Source organism: Cucurbita pepo, chromosome LG10 (genome assembly GCF_002806865.2).
Source record: "Cucurbita pepo subsp. pepo cultivar mu-cu-16 chromosome LG10, ASM280686v2, whole genome shotgun sequence".
Lineage (NCBI taxonomy): Eukaryota > Viridiplantae > Streptophyta > Magnoliopsida > Cucurbitales > Cucurbitaceae > Cucurbita > Cucurbita pepo.
In genome coordinates this window covers 3,600,253-3,620,739 of record NC_036647.1, presented here as the reverse complement: position 1 = coordinate 3,620,739, position 20,487 = coordinate 3,600,253, and the positions used below count along the sequence as shown (strand labels likewise).

The 20,487-nt window shown below is 36.6% G+C and overlaps 4 protein-coding genes and 1 long non-coding RNA gene across 9 annotated transcripts; 1 reads left to right on the top strand and 4 right to left on the bottom strand.

The window, feature by feature from the left end:
• The first annotated feature begins 367 nt into the window (after positions 1-367).
• LOC111803933 lies at positions 368-1,422 on the top strand. The gene is made up of 2 exons (XR_002816447.1): positions 368-500; positions 623-1,422. It is a non-coding gene; the product is annotated as an uncharacterized LOC111803933 (long non-coding RNA).
• On the bottom strand, positions 1,327-5,085 carry LOC111803928. Its single transcript, XM_023688547.1, has 4 exons — positions 4,813-5,085; positions 3,292-4,055; positions 2,504-2,938; positions 1,327-1,807 (listed from the first exon to the last, which is right to left on the bottom strand). Exons 2-4 carry the CDS (start codon positions 4,049-4,051, stop codon positions 1,629-1,631), a joined length of 1,374 nt encoding a protein of 457 aa, XP_023544315.1. The 5' UTR covers positions 4,052-4,055; positions 4,813-5,085; the 3' UTR covers positions 1,327-1,628.
• Positions 5,086-6,155: 1,070 nt separating this feature from the next.
• Positions 6,156-7,439, bottom strand: LOC111803932. Its single transcript, XM_023688552.1, has 2 exons — positions 7,340-7,439; positions 6,156-6,675 (listed from the first exon to the last, which is right to left on the bottom strand). Exon 2 carries the CDS (start codon positions 6,671-6,673, stop codon positions 6,326-6,328), a length of 348 nt encoding a protein of 115 aa, XP_023544320.1. The 5' UTR covers positions 6,674-6,675; positions 7,340-7,439; the 3' UTR covers positions 6,156-6,325.
• Positions 7,205-13,290, bottom strand: LOC111803926 (auxilin-like protein 1). Its single transcript, XM_023688544.1, has 8 exons — positions 12,673-13,290; positions 8,877-12,270; positions 8,716-8,791; positions 8,478-8,560; positions 8,329-8,394; positions 8,144-8,233; positions 7,572-7,748; positions 7,205-7,439 (listed from the first exon to the last, which is right to left on the bottom strand). Exons 1-8 carry the CDS (start codon positions 13,068-13,070, stop codon positions 7,404-7,406), a joined length of 4,320 nt encoding a protein of 1,439 aa, XP_023544312.1. The 5' UTR covers positions 13,071-13,290; the 3' UTR covers positions 7,205-7,403.
• Positions 13,291-15,044: 1,754 nt separating this feature from the next.
• On the bottom strand, positions 15,045-18,310 carry LOC111803075 (soluble inorganic pyrophosphatase). Of its 5 annotated transcripts, none has more exons than XM_023687340.1 (9): positions 18,151-18,237; positions 17,281-17,416; positions 17,087-17,115; positions 16,763-16,828; positions 16,027-16,134; positions 15,874-15,939; positions 15,607-15,727; positions 15,396-15,477; positions 15,045-15,309 (listed from the first exon to the last, which is right to left on the bottom strand). In XM_023687340.1, the coding sequence occupies exons 2-9, from the start codon at positions 17,408-17,410 to the stop codon at positions 15,267-15,269; spliced, it is 645 nt and encodes a 214-aa protein (XP_023543108.1). In that variant the 5' UTR covers positions 17,411-17,416; positions 18,151-18,237; the 3' UTR covers positions 15,045-15,266. The 5 variants fall into 5 exon arrangements, with proteins under 5 accessions (XP_023543108.1, XP_023543109.1, XP_023543110.1 ...); XM_023687341.1 differs by having other exon boundaries at positions 15,267-15,309; positions 18,172-18,310; XM_023687342.1 differs by having other exon boundaries at positions 15,267-15,309; positions 17,281-17,428; positions 18,172-18,276.
• Between the last annotated feature and the right edge of the window lie 2,177 nt (positions 18,311-20,487).

The window sequence follows — 20,487 nt, the reverse complement described above, 5'->3', positions numbered from 1 at the left end:
TGGCTACTTTCTGGCATAAATGGATGGAGAGATGCTCGAGCAGTTGGCTTTATCAGAAGCTAAGAGTTTGTCTTCTTATCAACCGCTAGAAAAAGCAATATAAAGACAACTGAAAAAACTACAGTCCGCCGGTGGAATAAAGATGGTATCTTTCAGTAGAAGAAGCTTTGTCGTCTGGCAAATTTGACTGTTACTTTGGAATCCATGATTATGCATGAACACTGCAGGCATTAGGCATATTTGGGCTTCTAATTGTGGGAAGTTTAGGCCAATTTATAGCTGAATCAGATCGTAATCAAATCCCTGATTCTCCTACCGACAAAATTTGGTAAAGAAAATAGTACAAGAATGGAAGCAATGTTAAATCCCACTAAAGGTAGATCTTGTTTGGAGGGCACAGCATTGATGTACAGTTTTTAAAAAATGGCTGTCCCACATTTCTCCCAGCAGTAAAACAGAGTGTCAACAGGTGCTATCAGTACTTCCCACCGCCCATGAAGGTTTCTTCTTCCTTATTCGTTATTTGCATATTTGCATGTAGTAAGCCAATAAATCTCACCATTTCATTAGGTTAGGATAAACATAATTTCTAACGCTTTCATTTTGTGTTTGATATTTACAGCCAAACATCAGGCGGATGGATTGTGAGATCTTTCATTTTGTGTTTGATATTTACAGCTAAACAAACATTAGCGGTGTGCAGTGAGGATGCTGGCCTTCAAATGGGTGGATTGTGAGATCTCACATCGGTTGAGAAGGGGAGCGAAGTATTTTTCTTTAACCTTGAGAGAAAACTCGAAAGAGAAATTTTAAATAGGACAATATCTACGGTAGACTTGTGTTTAAAGGATTAAATAATGTATTAAAGATCACATTATATTATGCTTGTATCCAATCATAAATCGAACGTTATGCATTGAAAAAATTAGAAGTAACTTGAAAAATCGACTATATTATACAATGAACTTGAAAAATCGACTATATTATACAATGAAGATGGTCGGTGAAACTAGTTTCAACTATTTTAAACTGATAGGTTTAAATAGACCCCACTAACATGCTAACAAGGCATGAAGAAGCCAATCCCCAACTTCAGGAAACATCACTGTCTTAAAACCTTCAATTTATCTGAACACAACCCTCATTCATTGCATCATCTGCAAGCATTAAAAGCCTTATGAATTAAACAACGCATGGATACATCCACATCATGCCTTCAAACTGAAAGATATTGTCTCCCTCTCTGTGCTGTAATGGAAGGGATTACAGTGGCCATTATTCAGAAGAGTTCATCACAGAGTTCCAAATCCTCTCTACAAATACTTATTTGATACTAATCAAACATTTCTACACTGTATATCATTGCATGAATTGCCAAAAATTTCAGGTGTTATAACCCTGTTAGGTCTGAGAAAGAAAAAAAATAATAAAAAATCAAGAATCAGCCCCTTTCATCTTTAATTACAAGGGCCGACCATTTATAAGAACTATACCTTGGGCATGCCAATACTTCAGCTAAAAGCAGGCATTTGATATCAACATTATACCAGATGTATATGATGTATGGCTCCTTTTTATTTTTCCTTTCTATAACATGGTACATAATCTAAGTCTTGTATCGGCGGTCATCAAACTGTTGCATCATCATGCTCAACGGCCTTCGAATTGTTGCTGGATGGCAAATCTTTTCCCGATGGAAGGTACGACCAGGCTAAGACTACAGTACCTAGTGTTATTGCAGTGGCAACCGAACCCCAGATCCATCTTTGCCTCCTTTTTCTTCTCAACCTCTCGCGTCGCGCCAAATCTGGAAACCAAATAAACACAGGTAAAGCTTAGCCAACAGTACAGACATGGACATTTGACATGTAACCAAGGAGAACAGGGAAATCAAGCAGAAGAGGTAGATCATAGGGATTGAATTTTGAACACATGTCGACTAAAATGAATCCAATGACTGGCCTAGGCCTTCATCCCTTGCACCCCTTTCTTTGCATGTAAGAATGATCCTTTGGAAGACCACACCTCCTAACTAATAATTATTTCTATCATGCCCCATGTCTACTAAATAAATCCAATGACTGGTCTAGGCCCTCATCCCTTACTTTGCATGTAAGAATGACCCTTTGAAAAACCACGCCTCCTAACTAATAATTATTCCTATCGTGCCCCACTTAATTGGACGCCTTACTTATCTGCACAAAAATTCTAAACTGGTCATTACAGTAATCTAACCAGTCACTATTTCTCTGTATATACTAACCAGTCACTATTTCTCTGTATATATTAGAAAGAAGTTTGATAAAAATCTGAAGTCGTAGCAACTAGCGAGTAAGAAGTCCAGGGAACAAAGAGTAGGAGTAACACAAAACACACAATATAGCGAACGCTTTCGACGCCACAACCCCCTTTAGAACAATAAAACAAAAATGAAAAGGAATGAGGAGGTCAAGACATCAACATTGAGTGACTTGAATTACAAAATACCAGCCAAGGTTCTTACCTACAGCTTCTTGATTCCTTTGGGACATTTCATGATTTGCTGCCTCATAGTAATGGAGCCGGTCCAGCAATCGAGCAATCTCAAAATTCTTCACTTCAAGCTGCGCTTCCATCTCAGTCTCCACCTCTGCCCTCGCTATACCTCTTCCAATAGAATCTGACACAAACCTAGCAAGATAAACTTGTCGGCACAATTCTTCAGCAGGGTCAGAATCTAACTGCTTCCCTTCTGTGGCTACTGTGGGATCTGAAGGAAGGGTCAATCCTACAAGCAATAGCTGCTCTCTAAGCCTCTGCCACTGGCCCCGGAATTTATCCAGTATTTCCTCGGCCTGCTTTCGCTTCTCCAACTCCATTGATAGTGTTAATTTCATTTCCCATAACTCAGCTTCAATATCAGAAATATAAGGTTGTGGCAAACCCTCGGAAGAAAGCGCTGCAGAAAGAAACTAGGTCATACAGTATTCAAGTTGACTTCAAGTAAGCAATGACAATTTATTTATGTAGTTCATAGGTAACTCATAGAGTAAAAAATTCAACATCCCATATCCAAGCTTTCAACATGCATGATTTCTACATTTCATCATAACATATCCATTAATCCAACCTAACTACAAAAGAAGCATATGCTATGCAATTTCGGATACAGTTACCTTAAGAACATTAAAATAAATGGAATACCACCAAACGGTAAATTGCATAATTACGCACAAGAACAAAGAGTAGGATAAACTATTGCAATCACAAAATATATCAGAATAACCTTTTCATTTATTGAGTCATGTTTACCTTCCAAAGCATCATAAAACTCCCCCACAGGAGTACCGATTTTAGCTGAACGTTCAATACCATTATCCTCTCCATCTGTGTTACTTGCAACACTCAAAGAATCCTGTGGGTCAAAGAAGTCTTCAGTATCTCCCACACATTCTGAATTTGACACGACTTTCAGTGAATCCTTTTCCCGAGTAACACCATTACTCATCATTATACTACTTCCATGATTACTGTGATTGCTCGCAAGTTGGACACCTGCAGCACCAGGATCATCATCAACACTCCCATTTTGACCAACATGACTACTACTAGCGCAATCTAGACCATTTCTGTGTCCATCTGGAATAGGCATGTCAACAACAACAGAAGCACCCTCAGTCAATTTTACATCATTGCTATCTGTACCCTTCACGTTCCCATTTCCTATATCCTTATCATTCACCTTTTTGCGAGAAGAGACATCGTCCTCAGAGAAACTCTTCAAGAGACGAGGCCCACGCCGCTTGTGATTGACAATATAAGGGGAAGGTGGGAATGAAGATGGTGAATCCGGAAGAGGAGTTGCCTCTGGAGTGGCATATAGTGCTGGCTTTATTTGAGGCCGCTGAATTTTTCTGTCAGCAACTGATGGGCTATTTCTCCTCTCCAACTTCGTGCTTGGAGCACGGTCAGAGTTCAGAGAAGGCTTAGGTTTAGGAAGGGACTTATCGACAGACCTGGAACTTCCAGGTTCTAACAACCTTTCCAACGCAATTGTAGTGAATGTTGGCATGATTCTGCATTTGAACGTGCAGCAAAACTAGTGAGTATATAATGATGCCAAAACCTCAATCGAATTGCTCTAAATTAAAACAAAACATTGCTCAAGTAAAGACATCCTATAGTAGTCCCATTCAGCGAAATCTTAAAATACAAAACCGTGGAATTATAAAATACACAACAATTTAAACAAAAAAAAATCATAGATAGTCAGCCGTAAGTCTTAAGAGCTATCTACGGCACAAAGTAATCACACCAAAAATGAAAATTCAAGTGAAAAAATAACTCAAAACAGATAAATCCTTAAAAATCACACAGATTAACCTCCAACCAAGCATGAGAAGGTTTCAAAACAAAGAAAACCCCCTAAGGTAACCGTACGAAAAAATCAAATTAAACAAAGAAAAAAAAATCCCAATAAAACCCATCAAGGATTCTCAGACGCAACCTAAACCCAAAACCCAAAAAAAAAAACGCAAAGGAAACATATATCCGATCTTGAGCCTGAAGCTCTGATACCAAATGATAAGATAAGGAATCAATACAAGGGGAATAAGATTCNGGTTATTTTTCTATTTATTCTTGCTGCAAAAGTGGGAGGCTTCTTTCCAACAACATATAACCTCAACCAAAAGATCAAAAGTTTAAATTTCCATCCTCGTATGCCATTAAAAAAAAAAAAATCCCAAAACACGATTCTCCATACTCCTACTTCAAGTATCCAACAAAATCACTCGAAACGAAATTAATAAACAAACACAGAGAAGAAAGAACCTCTTGGAAGAAGAAGGCGGCGTTATAAACCCTAGGTGCAAGAGACGAGTACGAAGGCAGAGGACCGGGGAGGAGTCGATAAGCAGCTGCCAGAGATGACAGAAAGTATCATTTTCAGTATCGATTCGATTCCTCTAGACTCTTCCTCGACCTTGATAAGAAGAGGATGAAAATAAATTGGAGGTCAAGAGAGAGAAACAAGAGAGAGAGAACTTGAAAGCCTTCTCTCCAAGCTTCTTCTTTCTTCTTTCTTTTTCTTTTTTTTTTTTTTTTTTTNCTCTCCCTCTCCGCCTTGTCGCACACGCAGTCACCTTCTCCGCAAATATTTGAAACCCTTCTTCCTCTCTCTTCTCCTCTTCAATCTTCTTTATAAATCATATTATTATTATTGTTGTTATTATTAATATTATGGCCACCACTTTTTTCTCTTTTTTGCCCTTTTTGCCCTTTTTGGCCGTGGCATTGACTGGGTGTGGAAATGTCGAAATAGCCCTTCCCTCCTCTTTGGAAACCCCGTTCGAGGGAGAATGTTTTGGAGTTTTCGCGTCAGCTTTTCCCCAACGCCTTGTCCAGACAAAGGGCTGTCCTGGAATACATATTTTTCTCAGAAAAGAAGAACCATGCAGTACGGTGTCGTTTTCTTCCAACATTTTTGTATTGAAAAGCGTGCCTTCTTTTAAAAAAAAATTTTGGATGGATATTACCATCTTTAACTTTTAAATTATAAATATCTTACCATCTTTATCCTGTTTTTATCATAATTGAAACCATAAAGACATACCTAATTTTATTCTTTTTATAAAATTTATAAATTTTGACAAATTGTTCCATAATTAATTCGATATTATTGAAATTAATTTTAATGCACAAATTAGCATAATTTAGAGAATTAAAATTACAACATTAGACTGAGTATATAGTCCAATGTGATGACATTGAAGGTTGCATGCTTGTGTTTAAAAATTCTGGATTTAATTACTTAGATTTAAATATGTTCTTCAACTATATCATTTTCTGAAGTTAATAAAATATTTTAATTTTCCGTGTAAATTATCAAAGGGCCAAAAATAATGCATGATGATGTCACTTACTACGTGTTACCAGAACGAAATTCCAAAAAACAAATAAATGAAAATAGAAATGTGAAATTACGAAATGGGTAGGTGAGGTCAAAGGATTACAAAAGTCAAAGTTGGCATTTGACTTTTGGATGAGAAAGCATTTTACTTTTTAGAAGGAACAAAATTAGTCATTAGCTTAATTACTTCAAGAATCGAATAATTAAGCTTTTAACTGTTTGTTAATACAAATATGTATAAGTGAATATTATACACCAAAGTCCAGAAACAAATAACTTTATAATTATAAGAAGGGAAAGATTAGAGGCAACTCAATCTTTAACCTCAAAGCTCTGTAACATATTCAGAAGAAAAAGACAAGGGAAGAACTTGGACAGAAGACTGTTGATAATTTCAATCTCCCTTGTAAAATTTAGAACCAAAGAAGAATTAAATCATTTAAAGTAGATTACAGGAGCATTTGCTTTCAGATCCCATAGTCCTCCTTCCTTCACATACTCTACATACCTTGCAAATTCAGGCTTCGCTGTTGACTTCCTCTTGCGGCGAAAATCAAAGAAACTGAAAAGAGGGTGTCCCCCTTTGTTGTTACCTTTCTTTGACTGCTTCTGTTTCACTTGAGCAATTGTCTCAGATATCGGTTTCATCGATCCAGAACTGAGTGCTCGAGTTGGCAAACTGGTTGCCCTCTTCAGCTTCACTTCCAACAAGCTAATGGTGGGATCCTCCTCGAGTCGCTCGTACCTGTGAGGGCATCTCCTGGTACTCAAAGCCCTCAACATGGCTGACAAGTAAAGTTAACAGAACAAGCAAGCTTTAACAAGAGAAAAGGAGGGTGAGGGCTCTTGCTGGATAATGCAGAATGGAAGGTGAAGAGGGTTGGTTGTGAGAGACTTGTGGAGAATAGGTTGTGATTTATGGGTTTCATAAGGTCAAGATTGGCTCGCCAAATGCTATGCAAGCTCGAGCTACGAGTTCCAATATTTGACTTCCTCCTGCTTTTACCAACAACCATCAAGAAATACAGACTTAACCTAATTATATTAAGCTTTTTGGCATCTTCCTTTTTACACTCGACACAAAATGAACATACTTTAGGAAGGTGGGCTCAACTACCACTTTGTTTGACTTTTCTTTCTGTTATTTTATGATCAATAAGACACAGCCGGGGGTTTCCTTGCACGTGCTTCACTTCCACATGTTAAATGTGTACTTGAGCAAGATACTGGACATTTTCACTTAGAAAGTGAACCAATGATTGGCCAGTTTCTCTTTCTTCCTTGAAGCTTCCTTCAGTTCAACATTTTCCAAAACACAGCAAAGAACTTTCCAATATTATACAAACAAGATGGCTCTATATTTCATTCACTTTTAATTGATTCAATTTCGACTTTAGGAGTGGAATTCAAAAACTATACACGTTTGATGAGCATGAGGCCTGCACTTACCAGCATTACTAGAGTTACACAGCTTGTAGCCAAAAAGTGTATAAATTTGGACTATGATCTCAGGCTACCGCTCTTCGGAGTTGAATTTGTTCCAAGCTTCCTGAGAATCATAAAGTGATACCACTCAAATTCTTTTCTTCTTTTTTAGATAAGAACCGCGTAATTCTTTTCTTCAAATGAATATGAATTCAAGAATTCTAAAACAACGTGGATATACTCGTTAATAACACACCTTTAGTAGATCAAAGACCTTCTCACATATATACTTTTGCTGAATGCTTGCACCTCTTTGTTGTAATTTGTCCGGATGAACACACAGAGTGGCTTTCCTGTAAGCTTTCTTTACAGCAGCGGCAGTTATAACTTCCGTTAAGGGAATTGGCTGCCAACCACTATCAGGTCCCAGGATCTGCAAGCAACTTATTAATTAGACTATAAACTGTTGGGAGCGCTTATAACCAAAAAACCACGGAATCAAGCACGATTAACGGTTAATAACTTCATCCTATTCATTGTAAATTAGGGCTCGATCTGAAGCTTTTAACCATGTGCACCAAACATAAATCCAATCAATTCTGGATTTTTTTTTTTTTGTGGAACTATTTTGCAGCATACTTCAAAAGCTAGAGGATGCCAACTAAGGTTTGCAAAGATTCAATAGAAAGTTGTAAAAATGGAGAAGGAGAAGGTAACAGACACCACATTACACCATGAAAATCCAACACAAGATTCAATAATACCACGGCAGAGTTAATGCAATGCAGAACACAACCTTTTATGGATAAAAGTCAAACATAAACGTACATATTGCAATGTAGAAAGCAAGGCACGCAATTTTCCTTCCTTCCCACTTGACCATCTCCTAACATCAGCATCCAATGTGTCAGCCAATCTCTGCAAATAGCACAGATTCCTTGATATGTCACAATTTTTCTTATAAAAATGAGAACTTCCAAAAATGTAACCTCGCATGTTGTAAAGAGTATTACATTTCTCTCAGCTTGCTCTCTTTGTGCAAGAAGATCACGCATATTTTTTTCTGCCAGAGCTTTAGCCTGAAAGATACAGTAAGGTGTTAGTCATTTCATAATGTACACACAAGTCCATCACAAATCATAATGATGGATCAGAATCCTACTGCACGTTCTGCTGTTCTTTGATGCCTCTCTAATCTGGCTTTACACCTTTGTGGCGATTCACCATCAACACCCTCCTTCCTCTCTGCATTACAAAATTTCGTGCAGAGAACAGATAGCTCAGGAACCAGAAGTATGATCAAATGCAAAAAAAAAAAAAAAAAAAAAAAAAAAAAAAAAAANAGGGGGAAAAGGAATTGTAGATCTTATGGAACTATATATATATTGCAGATCTCATACCATCGTAAGCCGAGTAATAGGCATATCTTGAAGCAATGGAAGTGCCAAAACTCTGAGATTGAAGGCTGGGCTGACCCTGACATCCACCATCCATTTAAATTTCACTTCACGATATGCTCTAAATATCAAGTACTAACAAGATACCAGCATTGTATACTTACGGAGGATGAAGACTTCTGTCTCATTTCAATATTTATGTTAGAAGCAGAGAATTTGTCAGAAACAGATCTTTCCATTCTCTCTCTCACCCCAAAGGAAGTCTTGTCAGACATGACTTTCTCTGCAGCTCGTTCCCTGGCCTCTGCAGTTGCTCTTTCTACGGCTGCACGCTCTGCCTTTACCCTTGCCTCCATAGTTGCCTTTCCAGCCAATGAATTTTCTCTTGCCTCTGCACATGCCTTCTCCAATCTTTCGCGTGCCTCTGTCAATGCTCTTTGTCGGGCTTCAGCAGTCATCCTCTCCAGAGCAGCCCTTTCTGCCTTTTCACGAGTTTCGGCACCTACTCTATCACGTGGTTCGAGAGCAATTCTGTCAATAGGCATTCTATCCTTTTCTCTCTCTTTCTCCCTTTCCCTCTCTTCTTCCAATTTTTGAAGACTATCATTCTCAAATTCTGCTTCGCTCCTCGCTCTCTCGCTTTCTTTTCCTTTAGATGTATGGCTCTGGTTTATGATCTTTTCCTTTCTTTCTGTGGCCGGATTTACATTGATCTCACGCATGAATTCCCCGCTCTTTTGTGTCCTTTCTGAAATATTTGGCCTACTTGACTCCAATCCACTTCCTTTCTCAGCCCTTACATTGAACCCCTGAACTGACACTTTCTGTCCCTTATCTTCAACCTGATCAGAGGACTTCACTTTATCTTCCAGACAACAGAACAAGTTACTTTCTGGATGTTCAGGATCAGAACCCATTCGGTTAACAAACTTCTTTCTCCCTAAAAACTCTTCCATGCAAACATCAGCTTGGCCTGCTTTCTCATCATTTTTATCCAGAGGAAGAGATGTTTTCATATCTTCCATCTTAACAACGCACTCTTCAGTTTCATTCTTTCCCTCATCCATGCTTGTTGACTTTTCAGATGAAAGTTCATCTTCCGAATTAGTTGGTTCTGCTTCTGTATGTCCAAGTTTGGGTTGAAAGCTTGTTTCTTCGACTGTTCTTTTGGTCCATTCATTGAAAGAAAGCTGAATATTTGCATCTTCCATTTCAACTGGAACTTTATAATGTTCTACCTCTGCCTGGCAAGCACTCGACACACAAGCATTTTTGTTAAGTTCCAGATTTTCAGCTCCACCACTTCCGGACGAAGTTTCATTAACTGTGACTGCAGTCGTCTCTTCACCTTCATCTACATGAGAGAATTTTTCATGCATTCCCGTTGAACATGCTAGTCCCGCGGGTAAGTGGTTTTTGTCATCGTTCATTTTTATTGCAGCAGCAGATATCCCCAAATCATTCATTTCCACATATACTTGAGATCGTATTGTTGTGTTTCCTTTGTGTCTGTCCTCCAATCTCTCTAATTCATCATGCTCCAAGCTTATACCCTTCAGATGTTCACTATCTTGAAATTCTTTAACCAACATCTGAGTCACTTCACACTTACCCGCATCTTTTGGCATGCCTTCGATGTTCAAAATCTGAAATGAATCATCAACTCCTTTTTGACATACTTCTGTGTACGGAAAATCTTGTGGCCATTTGTCGTCATCTTCTCTCTCATGAGCTAATTCAGGTCTCTCACTTACTCCAACATTGGCAGTCTCTTTTCCCTTTTTCCCATGATCATCCATCTCATGAACTCCTTCCAGTTGTCTTCCACGAATCATCTGTTCCTTAAAGTTGTCATCCTCAAGAACCAGATCCAGTCTTTTCTTATTTTCTTGTTGCTCGAGGAACATTCTCATTTTTTGCTCAAGCTTTTCCCTTTCAGAAGCCTCAATGAACATCTCTCTTTTCTCATTCTCAATGAGAGGTTCCTTGAGAATATTTCCATTTTCCTTTCTTTTAACAACCTTTTTCTTTTCTTGTTCAATATCCCTTGGTGAAATAGGTTGCTCAACTTTTAGCCCGCTGTCCAGTTGTCTAAACTCAATAGGTTTTTCATGTTTCTCTAGTTCACTAGCATCAGATATTTGCCTTTTTACTTCCACAAACTCTTGAGCAACTCCAAATTTCCTATCATTTGCGTCAAGATCACAAACATCTTGATGAATTTTTAATTTCACCTGCTCTTTTTGCCTAGTCTCGTTTTTATTTGGTTTTAGTTTTATCTTATCTTCCTCCTTTCCATGAACCATATTCTCCAAATTCTTCACCTCCTCATTCAGAACATGAAATGTATGGAATGGTTTCCCTCTCTTGTCTTGATCTTTATCGTTTTCCCATGCTTTATTGATGGTCTCTACTCTAATTTGTCCAGCCAGAATGTTGGGAACCGCATCATTGTTCATCGACTCAAATTCCTTTCTGGATATATCTGCTCTGGCCAATTTAAAAAACCCTGTGGCATCTTTCCATTCACTGCAGCAATCATAGTTGTCAGACACAAGAAATCTACTCCCACTTCTAATTGGTACGGTCTTTTCAGCAGCTGTTAAAAGTTCCTCTCCTCCATAGTGTGTTGAACAAACTTCAGTTGCCCTCACATCCTTTTGCCTCTCCTCTCTAGCAGGAAAATTCATTCCATTGTCATGAATTTCCCCAATAATCTGTACACTTTCATCGGCCAAACTCTTGAATCTATTTGGAATCTTTGTCAAATTTCCTTCCTTTTCTCTCATATCACTTTTTGCATCCGGTCTCATCCGTCCATGGACCCCTTCCTTTTTCCTCTCCCACAAATCTTTTGCATTCTGTAACTGTGCTAGAGCTTTTTCCATTGCTCCTTTCATAGCTGCAGCAGAGACGGCTGCAGATGAGCTAGCATCTACCTCCACATGAAATAAAGGAAGAGTACGATCATCCGGAATTATTTCAGAAGCAGCTTCTCCACAACTCAAAGTCATTTTCGTGGAGTCCCCCTTCTTGGTAGCAAACTTGGGAGGTGGTCGAGAAGGTGGTGGCACTTGAGAGGGCTCAGTTCTAAGGCTTATTTCAGATACGCTTATGAAATCCTCATGAGAACGACAAACACCTCTACCATATCCATTTTGAGAAACAAGGTTATCCTCTAATAATGGTCCAGAGCCATTACCGTCCACTGGGGGTGGCCTAGTGTTCCTTGGATGTTTTCCCTTCACCTTTCCTGTATCAAAATCTATATTGAGATAGTTATCATCATTGGTCAGCAGTGATGGATCACCATCTGTTCCCTTGGGTGAGGGATTTGCTTCATCAACCAGATATGAGTGTCCAGGAAGCATCTCCAACTGGGTTACGTGTATCTTCCCATTTGATATATGTCCAATGTTTTCGCTGTTAACCTTGCTGTACGATATGCAAAACTCAGTGCTTCCATCACATGACTGATTAGAGTCTCCATTTGACATACAACGAGAATTTCCGGAATGGTCCGAACAATCTGACAAAGATTCAGTTCCTGCTGGAGTCCTGTGAATGACAAAAGCAAGACAGCCGCATTCTACCATCAAGTTCTAGCATGATTAGGTCAATCATCAAGATACAAGATTTCTCTCATACTATTCAGACAAGTAAAACCCAACCACTACCTACTTCATACTCGTCACTATTATGACTATAGGTCAGGAGTCCATATACAGTCACCTCAACTGCCCGCATTTAGAACCAAAAAAGGGAACGTTTCAAAATGTTAATCATAAGGAATGCCAAAAAAAAACGTGAAAGTATTTTATCAAAACCGAACTATACAAGAAAACGAAACACAATGCAATTTGAGTACGGTCAATTTCAAGTTTCAACACATCAGCCAAGAAATCAGCGAACAAAAGCAAGAGCCAACAAGTATCCGGCAGAAAATAAACGTAGTTATACCAAGCTTCGTCCGAAAAAGCATCGTCAACGCGTCTGGACGGACCAACCAGTTCCTCATAAGAAATCGCAAAATCCAGACCATCGAATCCTCCAAAAACCTCCGCATAGTCAAATGCAGAGCTCCGAGCGTCGAAAAAGACCTCGGATTCATCGACAGCTGGAAGATCGAGAATCGGAATCGAGGAAGCACGGAGGGCGTGGAAGCTCCCGAAAATCTCACCGTAGTCTTCGAAGCGAGGAGACAAAGCAGAGACTCCAAACTTGGGAGGACCGCCATAAACGTCATCATAGATAGTTTGAGCTGCAAAATGCCCGGCGCCATGACCGCCATTGCAGATTTTCTTAGAAAGCGAGGTAGAACCCCTGTTGGGAAGGCGAGAATGGGAGAGATTGTCCATGAAAATGGTCGCAGTTCTCCAGTATCAAGCGTGCTATATAGCGTTCTTCACTTTTTTTTCTCACTCGTGGTGCAGCAGTTCCTCTCTCTCACTCTTTCTCTCACTCTTCCGCCGAGAGAACCAGAGAGCCACTCTGCAACTGGGTCAGATGCAAGACAAGACGACGACTAAGTGATTGAACACGAATAAGGCCACGAAATTCATTCTTTTTCTTTTCTCTCTCTCTCTCTCTCTTTTTTTTCAAAAAATAAAATGAATTAAATCATAAAAATAAATAAAAACTACTCGATTCTAAACTTTAAATGCCTAATTTTAATCTTAAGTTTGAAGACTGTTTCCTTCAAAAAAAAATATATATATATATATATATATATAAATAAGGTTAAATTTATTAACCGGTAAAAAAATGAATATACAAGAATTTAAGACCTAAAATTAATAGTTTTGAAACAATTTTAAAAAGTAAAAATGAAAATTTTCAAAATTTGAGCAATATTTCACATCCATATATATAAATATGATTGAATGGGAATCGAAAATGGATTAAAAGAAAGGTTAAAAACGTAATTAAGGAGAGAGAGATAAGAGGCATAAAGGACAAATTAAGTTCTGGAGCTTAACTACTCCAACACTGATTGTTTATTATTTGTCATGTCATGTCCCATTATGTATCTATCCGGTTTTAGAGTTTGCTGAATGGAAATTATTTAATACAGTATTAAAAGTTTTTTTTCTTCTTATTTTAAGGTCCACCCAAATGCTTCAGATATAAATTTTAGGCGGATCTATCAATATTTATCCCTTTTTTAATGACTATTATTGTCACCCAACATAAAATTTATATAGGTAAAGCACGTTGAATTATTAAGTTTCTATGATTGAGTCATAAAAAAGAAAATTGCAACTTATTTGATATAGATGGTGACTTTCAATTATTTTAAAATTTTTCTAGTCATCATGTTCACATGATCGCTCTCATTTGAATATGGTATCAATTTATTCATATACCATTTCTTTTACTTGAGTGTCACATTAACTGTTTAATACATAGATTATTTTTTTAATCAAAATTTAATAAAAAATTAGATAAATGACTTAATTGTTTATATATGATTTTGTTCAAACATACGTCAGGTGGAAAAATTTTTATTTTTCTTTTGGTATTTAAGTTGGTTGATGATTTTACAAATTATAATATATAAAAACACATACATAGGCCATAGGATTTTGAAAATCTTGGTAGCTTTTGTTTTATACAAGCTTCGTACAAATATTATAAATCATAAAAATTAAAGATATTATATCCTACATCTACATGGGATGATGGGCCCTTGTGTCGGCCACTTTTTTGACAAATCACATCTACCCTAAAGATCGACGTGTCATCATTCATTTCTTAACACTACGAATTAAAATAAATTTGAAATTTCATTTACTTTTATTTGAAATTTAACGATTTTCCATTAATTTTGGGGCACAAATGGAAAAATTGAACTTAAAATGAGTGAGTGGGAGACCATATTGTGAAATTTCAAAGACAATGGTCAAACTTATGGTGCAGCTTTTTACAGGTCATGTATTGACTAATATGCCACCTCAGCTCTCATGCTAAACCGTTTTTTATTCGTCATTTACGGTTTAATTAATTCAAATTAATAGTCATTTTCAATCTTAATCACCTAATCATGAATTTAAATGGGATTTGGTTGTTTTTTTAGCGGCCCAATTAAAATCTCCCAAATATATTACAAAACAATATATTATTTAAACTAATAATTTCATATTTATATTTGGTATAATTATGAATTATATATATATATATATATATATATATAGCGTCTGTGTGTGTGTGTGTGTGTGTGTGTGTGTGTGTTTAAGCTTCAAACAGACTTGGTCGTGTGAGCCACTGGACAAAGCCTGCCACTGATGGATATTATCACTATTGGGCCGCCATCAAGGCCCATTTATACAACATTTCAAACAGAACTTCGAATTGATTCCAAATCAGCATCAGATATAATAAATATTCAGTGTTCTAATATCATGATAAACTATTGTTTTTCAGAAAAAAAATTGAGCTGTTGCAGTTGAAGGGCTGAAGGATGAGGATCAGCAGCCTCATTAAATAATGCAGCCAATTGGTGTTTAACACCCAGTCTCTTATTGCATTGGAAAAAAAGAGGAATTGAAAAGAACTTACTGCCTCAAGCTTTCAACAATGTAGGCAGCATACAAGTCCCTGCAAATGGAAATCATGAGTGAATTCATGATATAAGACCTAAAACTTGCAGAAGGGTCAATCAGAAAAGAAACATGGGAGCTTACATGGAGTATTTAATGGCATCAATGGCAGCCTCTGCTGGCAGGAAGTCTTCCACATCGACTTTCTTGTTCTCGTTCTTCTTGTCTTATTAGTTCAAGAGATGTCAAGGGAAAAAAATAGCATGTGTGGTGTAAGTATGAAGAAGCAGATTACCAATGAAACGTTTTCACAAACCATATATGGGTTCTAATGTAAATGCGTTAAAGAGGATACAATCCTCGAAGAATCGGCGAATTTCGGCCAGCCGATGTGGGGGAATCTCTTTGATGTCTTTATAGTGTCGGAATTCAGGGTCATCGGCACATACTGCTATGATTTTGTCATCCCTTTCTCCCTGAGAAATCATGTGTAGGTTAGTTTAGAGGGGGAAAGAAATCATGGGTTGTTTAAAGCAGAAGAAAGCTGGTTTCATTGTTAAGAAGTATTTGTTTCTTTGAGCTTGGATAATTATAAACAGATTAAAGAAAAGGGGTCATATACTTGATCGATCATAGGCATCAATCCAATAGCACGAGCTCGGAGGAAAGATCCAGGTAGCACAGGCTCCTGTGCCACAGAGAAACAGAAGAACTAGTCAATGAAGATATTAAATCTCATAAAGAGACAATTCACTTTAGCTTCATTAGATTTTACCTGCATCAGCACCAAAACATCCATCGGATCACTATCTTCACAAAGTGTGCGCGGGATGAAACCATAATTGTGTGGGTAAACAACTGATGAGTAAAGCACACGGTCGACCTATTTCCACAAATTTATACCCCGGTCAACTTTTCCATAAACAAATCCATACAAGAAACATCACATAACTACAGTTAAATATTTTGAGTTGATGTGAGATCCCACATCAGTTGGAGAGAGGAATGAAACATTCCTTATAAGGGTGTGGAAACCTATTCCTAGTAGACACGTTTTAAAATTGTGAGATTGACGGCGATACGTAACAGGTCAAAGCAGATAATATCTGTTAGCGGTATGCTTGAGCTGTAACAGTTAAATTGTATGCAAGAATGTCTCTATATTCCACACAGAATAGTTGACAAAACAATCACAAGACTGACAACAAACAACACTGCTTGATAGTCAAGAAGATTTATTATAGAAGTAAACAGCATCAAGGGTGTGGCCTATGGCGTTCTGAACCAGAGAATCGTTGTATATACAAAATCATGAGATTTTGAAAAGCTGTTCATTTGATTCAAACAGAACACATCTACCCTTATCCCAGACTTTCTAAATGAGAGGTCATCAAACTCGGGAACAGTTTGATAAAGCCAGTTTTATTGCAAAACTTCTAAGAGAGTAGCCATTACTAATTAGATTTAGTCTAAAAGTAAAGAACAGTAAGAGAGTTCGAAGGTGAACACACTTTTATAAGGCCACTGGCCTTGTCCAGCTCATATTTAACCTTGCTGCCTTTGCCTATTTCAACAACCTGCCACACAGATAGTAATACTCAGTTTGGAGTTTGGTAGAAAGCAATATAACATAATTTCATATAATTGGCAACTCGTTTAAATAAATCTCAATTCAATTGTTAATTTCCCATCTAGTTAAGCATTCGCTCATTGATTATCTCGACAATCAGCTCAAAGAACCAATCTCCTTGACACCTTCCAACAATTCTTTTTTTCTTTTCCAAACGTTTTCAAGAATTAGCGCGGTAATTCTTAAGTACACCCAAGAACCTTACACAATTGAAAACTGACGGTGCACCGGGTCCTGAAATTACAAAATTGTGCATCAGTACTCGAGATATAATGGAGATATACAAAATAGAAAAACCTCGAAAAAAATCAAGTAACCTCGAACATGTAGGATGTAGAGCTAAAGTCCATATACATTCAGTAGAAGAATCTCATAAAAAAGAAAGAAAATTACACATACCGATCTCCAAATCGTGCCAAGGGTGAGCGGCCATAGATCTCCGAGACATGGAAGAAAGGATTCTTTCATTGAGCCTAACCCTAGAGTATCCTGTATATCCAGAATTTTCTTCTCCAGCATCGTTTTCCATATTCACCTAGCACAATAGCTTTATATATGTGAACACTGGTTTCCAATTTATAAATAGGCATTAAACGTTTGAGCCAAAAGGGAAAGGTCGAAAGAGAACTAATAAGCGCATCCGAAATGATTCATACAGCACAAAAAGTAAGAGAAAAAGGGACAAAGCAAGATTATCGGAACATAAAAAAGATCGGATAGGAACACTACGATCTAAGATTATGAAACTATTTTCAACGAATCGAACACTAAAAAATTACGAAGAAATTTAATCCAACGAAAACACATCAGTATCATTCATGCACACGGATCAACAGTTGTGTACAGAAAAAGAAAAGGGCAGACAAATCTGCAAGAAATGGGAACTAGAAGAACTCAAGAAATTGCTTCCGAAACAGTTACCCAGTTTGAGAAGTATAAAAAAGAACAGAAAACTACCCTTCTTCTCCGTCCTCCACCTTCCCGAGAGACATGAACTCTGTTTTACTTCCCCATGGGATCAATCATTTAAGTTCAAAACCAAAATACAACAGTAAATCACATGGCGCCGAAAGCACAGTAATCAAATCGAAACAAATAAAGCCCACGGAGAAAAACAGAGAGAACGATTATCGTTTTCTCTAAACATATAATCAGAAATATGAGTATGGTCGACGGGGCATTCACTGAATCGCTACAACTGAAAGAACAATCACAAATAGCTCCGAAACAGAATAAAAGTAACAGACTAAAGGTATAAACATAAGAAACCTTGAACGATTAATCACTCACTCAGTAGCTGCGTCGAGATTAAGCTTGAATTCGGAAACGCAGAAGCGATTCGAGCTGATTTGTGGCAATATATTATATTCCCAGTAGAGCAGGTGAAAAAGACGATGCCGAGGAAATTTTGGAAGGTGAAGACTCCGAGTCAATCTCGGTCGTTGAATATTACCGGAGTCAATCCTACGGTTGAGGTTCAAGTCTCGTGTCAGAGTTCTGTTTTGGTGTTGGAATTTGGAATTTTTTTTTTTTTTTTTTTTTAAGAACAACGAGAGTTCAGCCTTTAATTTCTATTTATTAAAAGTAAATTTCATTAAAACTATATAATATATATATAAACTTAATTTTATTTTTTAGAATTGATTTATTATTTCTGCATAAGCAACCAGATTGGACCGCTCATCATTTTTCTTCTTTTATTTTATTTTTATAAAGGTATAAAAGGAAATAAAGAATTTGAAAAGTTTTTATTTTTTAAATTCAAAACTGAAACATTTTCATCTTTTTTAAAAAACTAAATTCATAAAAAATAAGTTTTAATAATATTTTAAAATTTTAAAAATAATGACATTAAAAAGTTTGGAGACAACTTATAAAATATCGATAAACAATTTTTTTTATATATTAACAATAAAAAAAAAAAATTGGCCCAAAATCGCGAAGGAGTTGTAATCGTAAACATAAATAATGGTCTCTTGAATTTTGCTTTCTAAAATGTTGAAATTTGAATGTAAAAGTTTTTATTAAAAAAAAAAGTGGAAGTTTACTAAACCTTTTTTTAATTGAATGGCAAAATTAAAACAAATATGATTAAACATATACTTTAATTTAGGTTTAATATAAGTGGGGGCAAAATGGTATTTTCAACCGTTTGCTTTCCCTCCTTAGTAGTTGCAGATGGCAGTTTTACATAAGCTGATTTTAAACCGAACTTATTCATCCACTCATAATATTTTCTTATTCGGCTGACTTTATTTTTTATATTTATTATTGAACTTTTAAATTACAAACTTAAACTCTCAAATTTCAAAATTATATTTACTAGATTAATTAATATTTTAAATTTTGAATATGTTCGGTACACAATAAAAAAATTATTGGCTTTGTTAAATATTTTTTAGATAAAGCTAAATTTGTTATTTGAATAAATTTGGTTTTTTTTTTTATATAAAAAAAAAAAAACAAAATTGAAAATATTAATTTGGAAAATGGAAAAGCCAAATGGGTTCGTTTGGGCGTTGTGGTCAGTCAACGTGGCAATGCAACTACGTTAATTTGTCATTTTCTGAGAGATTTTCTCGGGAATTCTTTTCCCCCTTTCTAATTTTCCGGGAAAATCTATTTTCTTGAACCCTGAAACATGGAATTGGATCCAACTCAATCAAACACCGAGTAATGTCGACACATATTTTTCAACTCAATGAACTGAACTTCAACATCACAAGCAAAGCAAAGCAAACAAAAGAAGTGAACGGATTTCGAAATAATATTAATCTAACAAAAGAATCTAAGAGAATATGAAATTAGGGATTAAGAAACGGAGGATCGCGGAATGCATCTTCATCTCATCTCATCTCATCTCAGATCTCAACCAGAACAACCAAATCCTCTCTTCAAATGATTGCGAGTGAGCTAATTTCGTTGGGGGAAAACGCGAGAGGACAGCGTCGGAGGAGAACCCCGCTCGACGGAACAAAGACACAAGAAGAAAAGCTTTTTAAGAACGCGACGGAGGACTTCGCCGCGTTTTGGGATCCAGCGAGGAGCTTCCGCAACGACGACGGCAGCCATTACGGCAGTGCTTTAGCAGTTGTGGACAACAGCGGAGGAGAAGTTTTTGGAGAACGAAGAAAAAAAGGCGAGCGAATAGAAATAAGGAAGATGTAAGATATAAAAGGGCTAAATTACAATTTTGTCCCTCATTTTTATGTTTTTGTGCTCCAACTTACCAAAAATAAAAAATAAATGTCAGATATCTGAAAATATTAGACATTTTCGACCTTAAATTTATTATACATTTTATTAGATTTATTAAATATAAAATTAAGATTTCAAATATTAGGCAAATTTAGAGACGTATTATAATTTTTTAATTAAATTTATAATTTAACATTTTAATAGTTTAGAGAGAGTTCATTAACTAAATTAATAATTTAATATTTAAGACGTTAAACAAGTATTAAAATTTTTAATTTTGTAATTATTAATTTTTTAAAAAATTAGCAAATGTAGACAAATTTAGATTTTGCGTCAATACGACACTAAACCTTGGATTCCAGATTTGTAAATAAAAAATACGGAATAAATGAATAATTTTTATTGAAT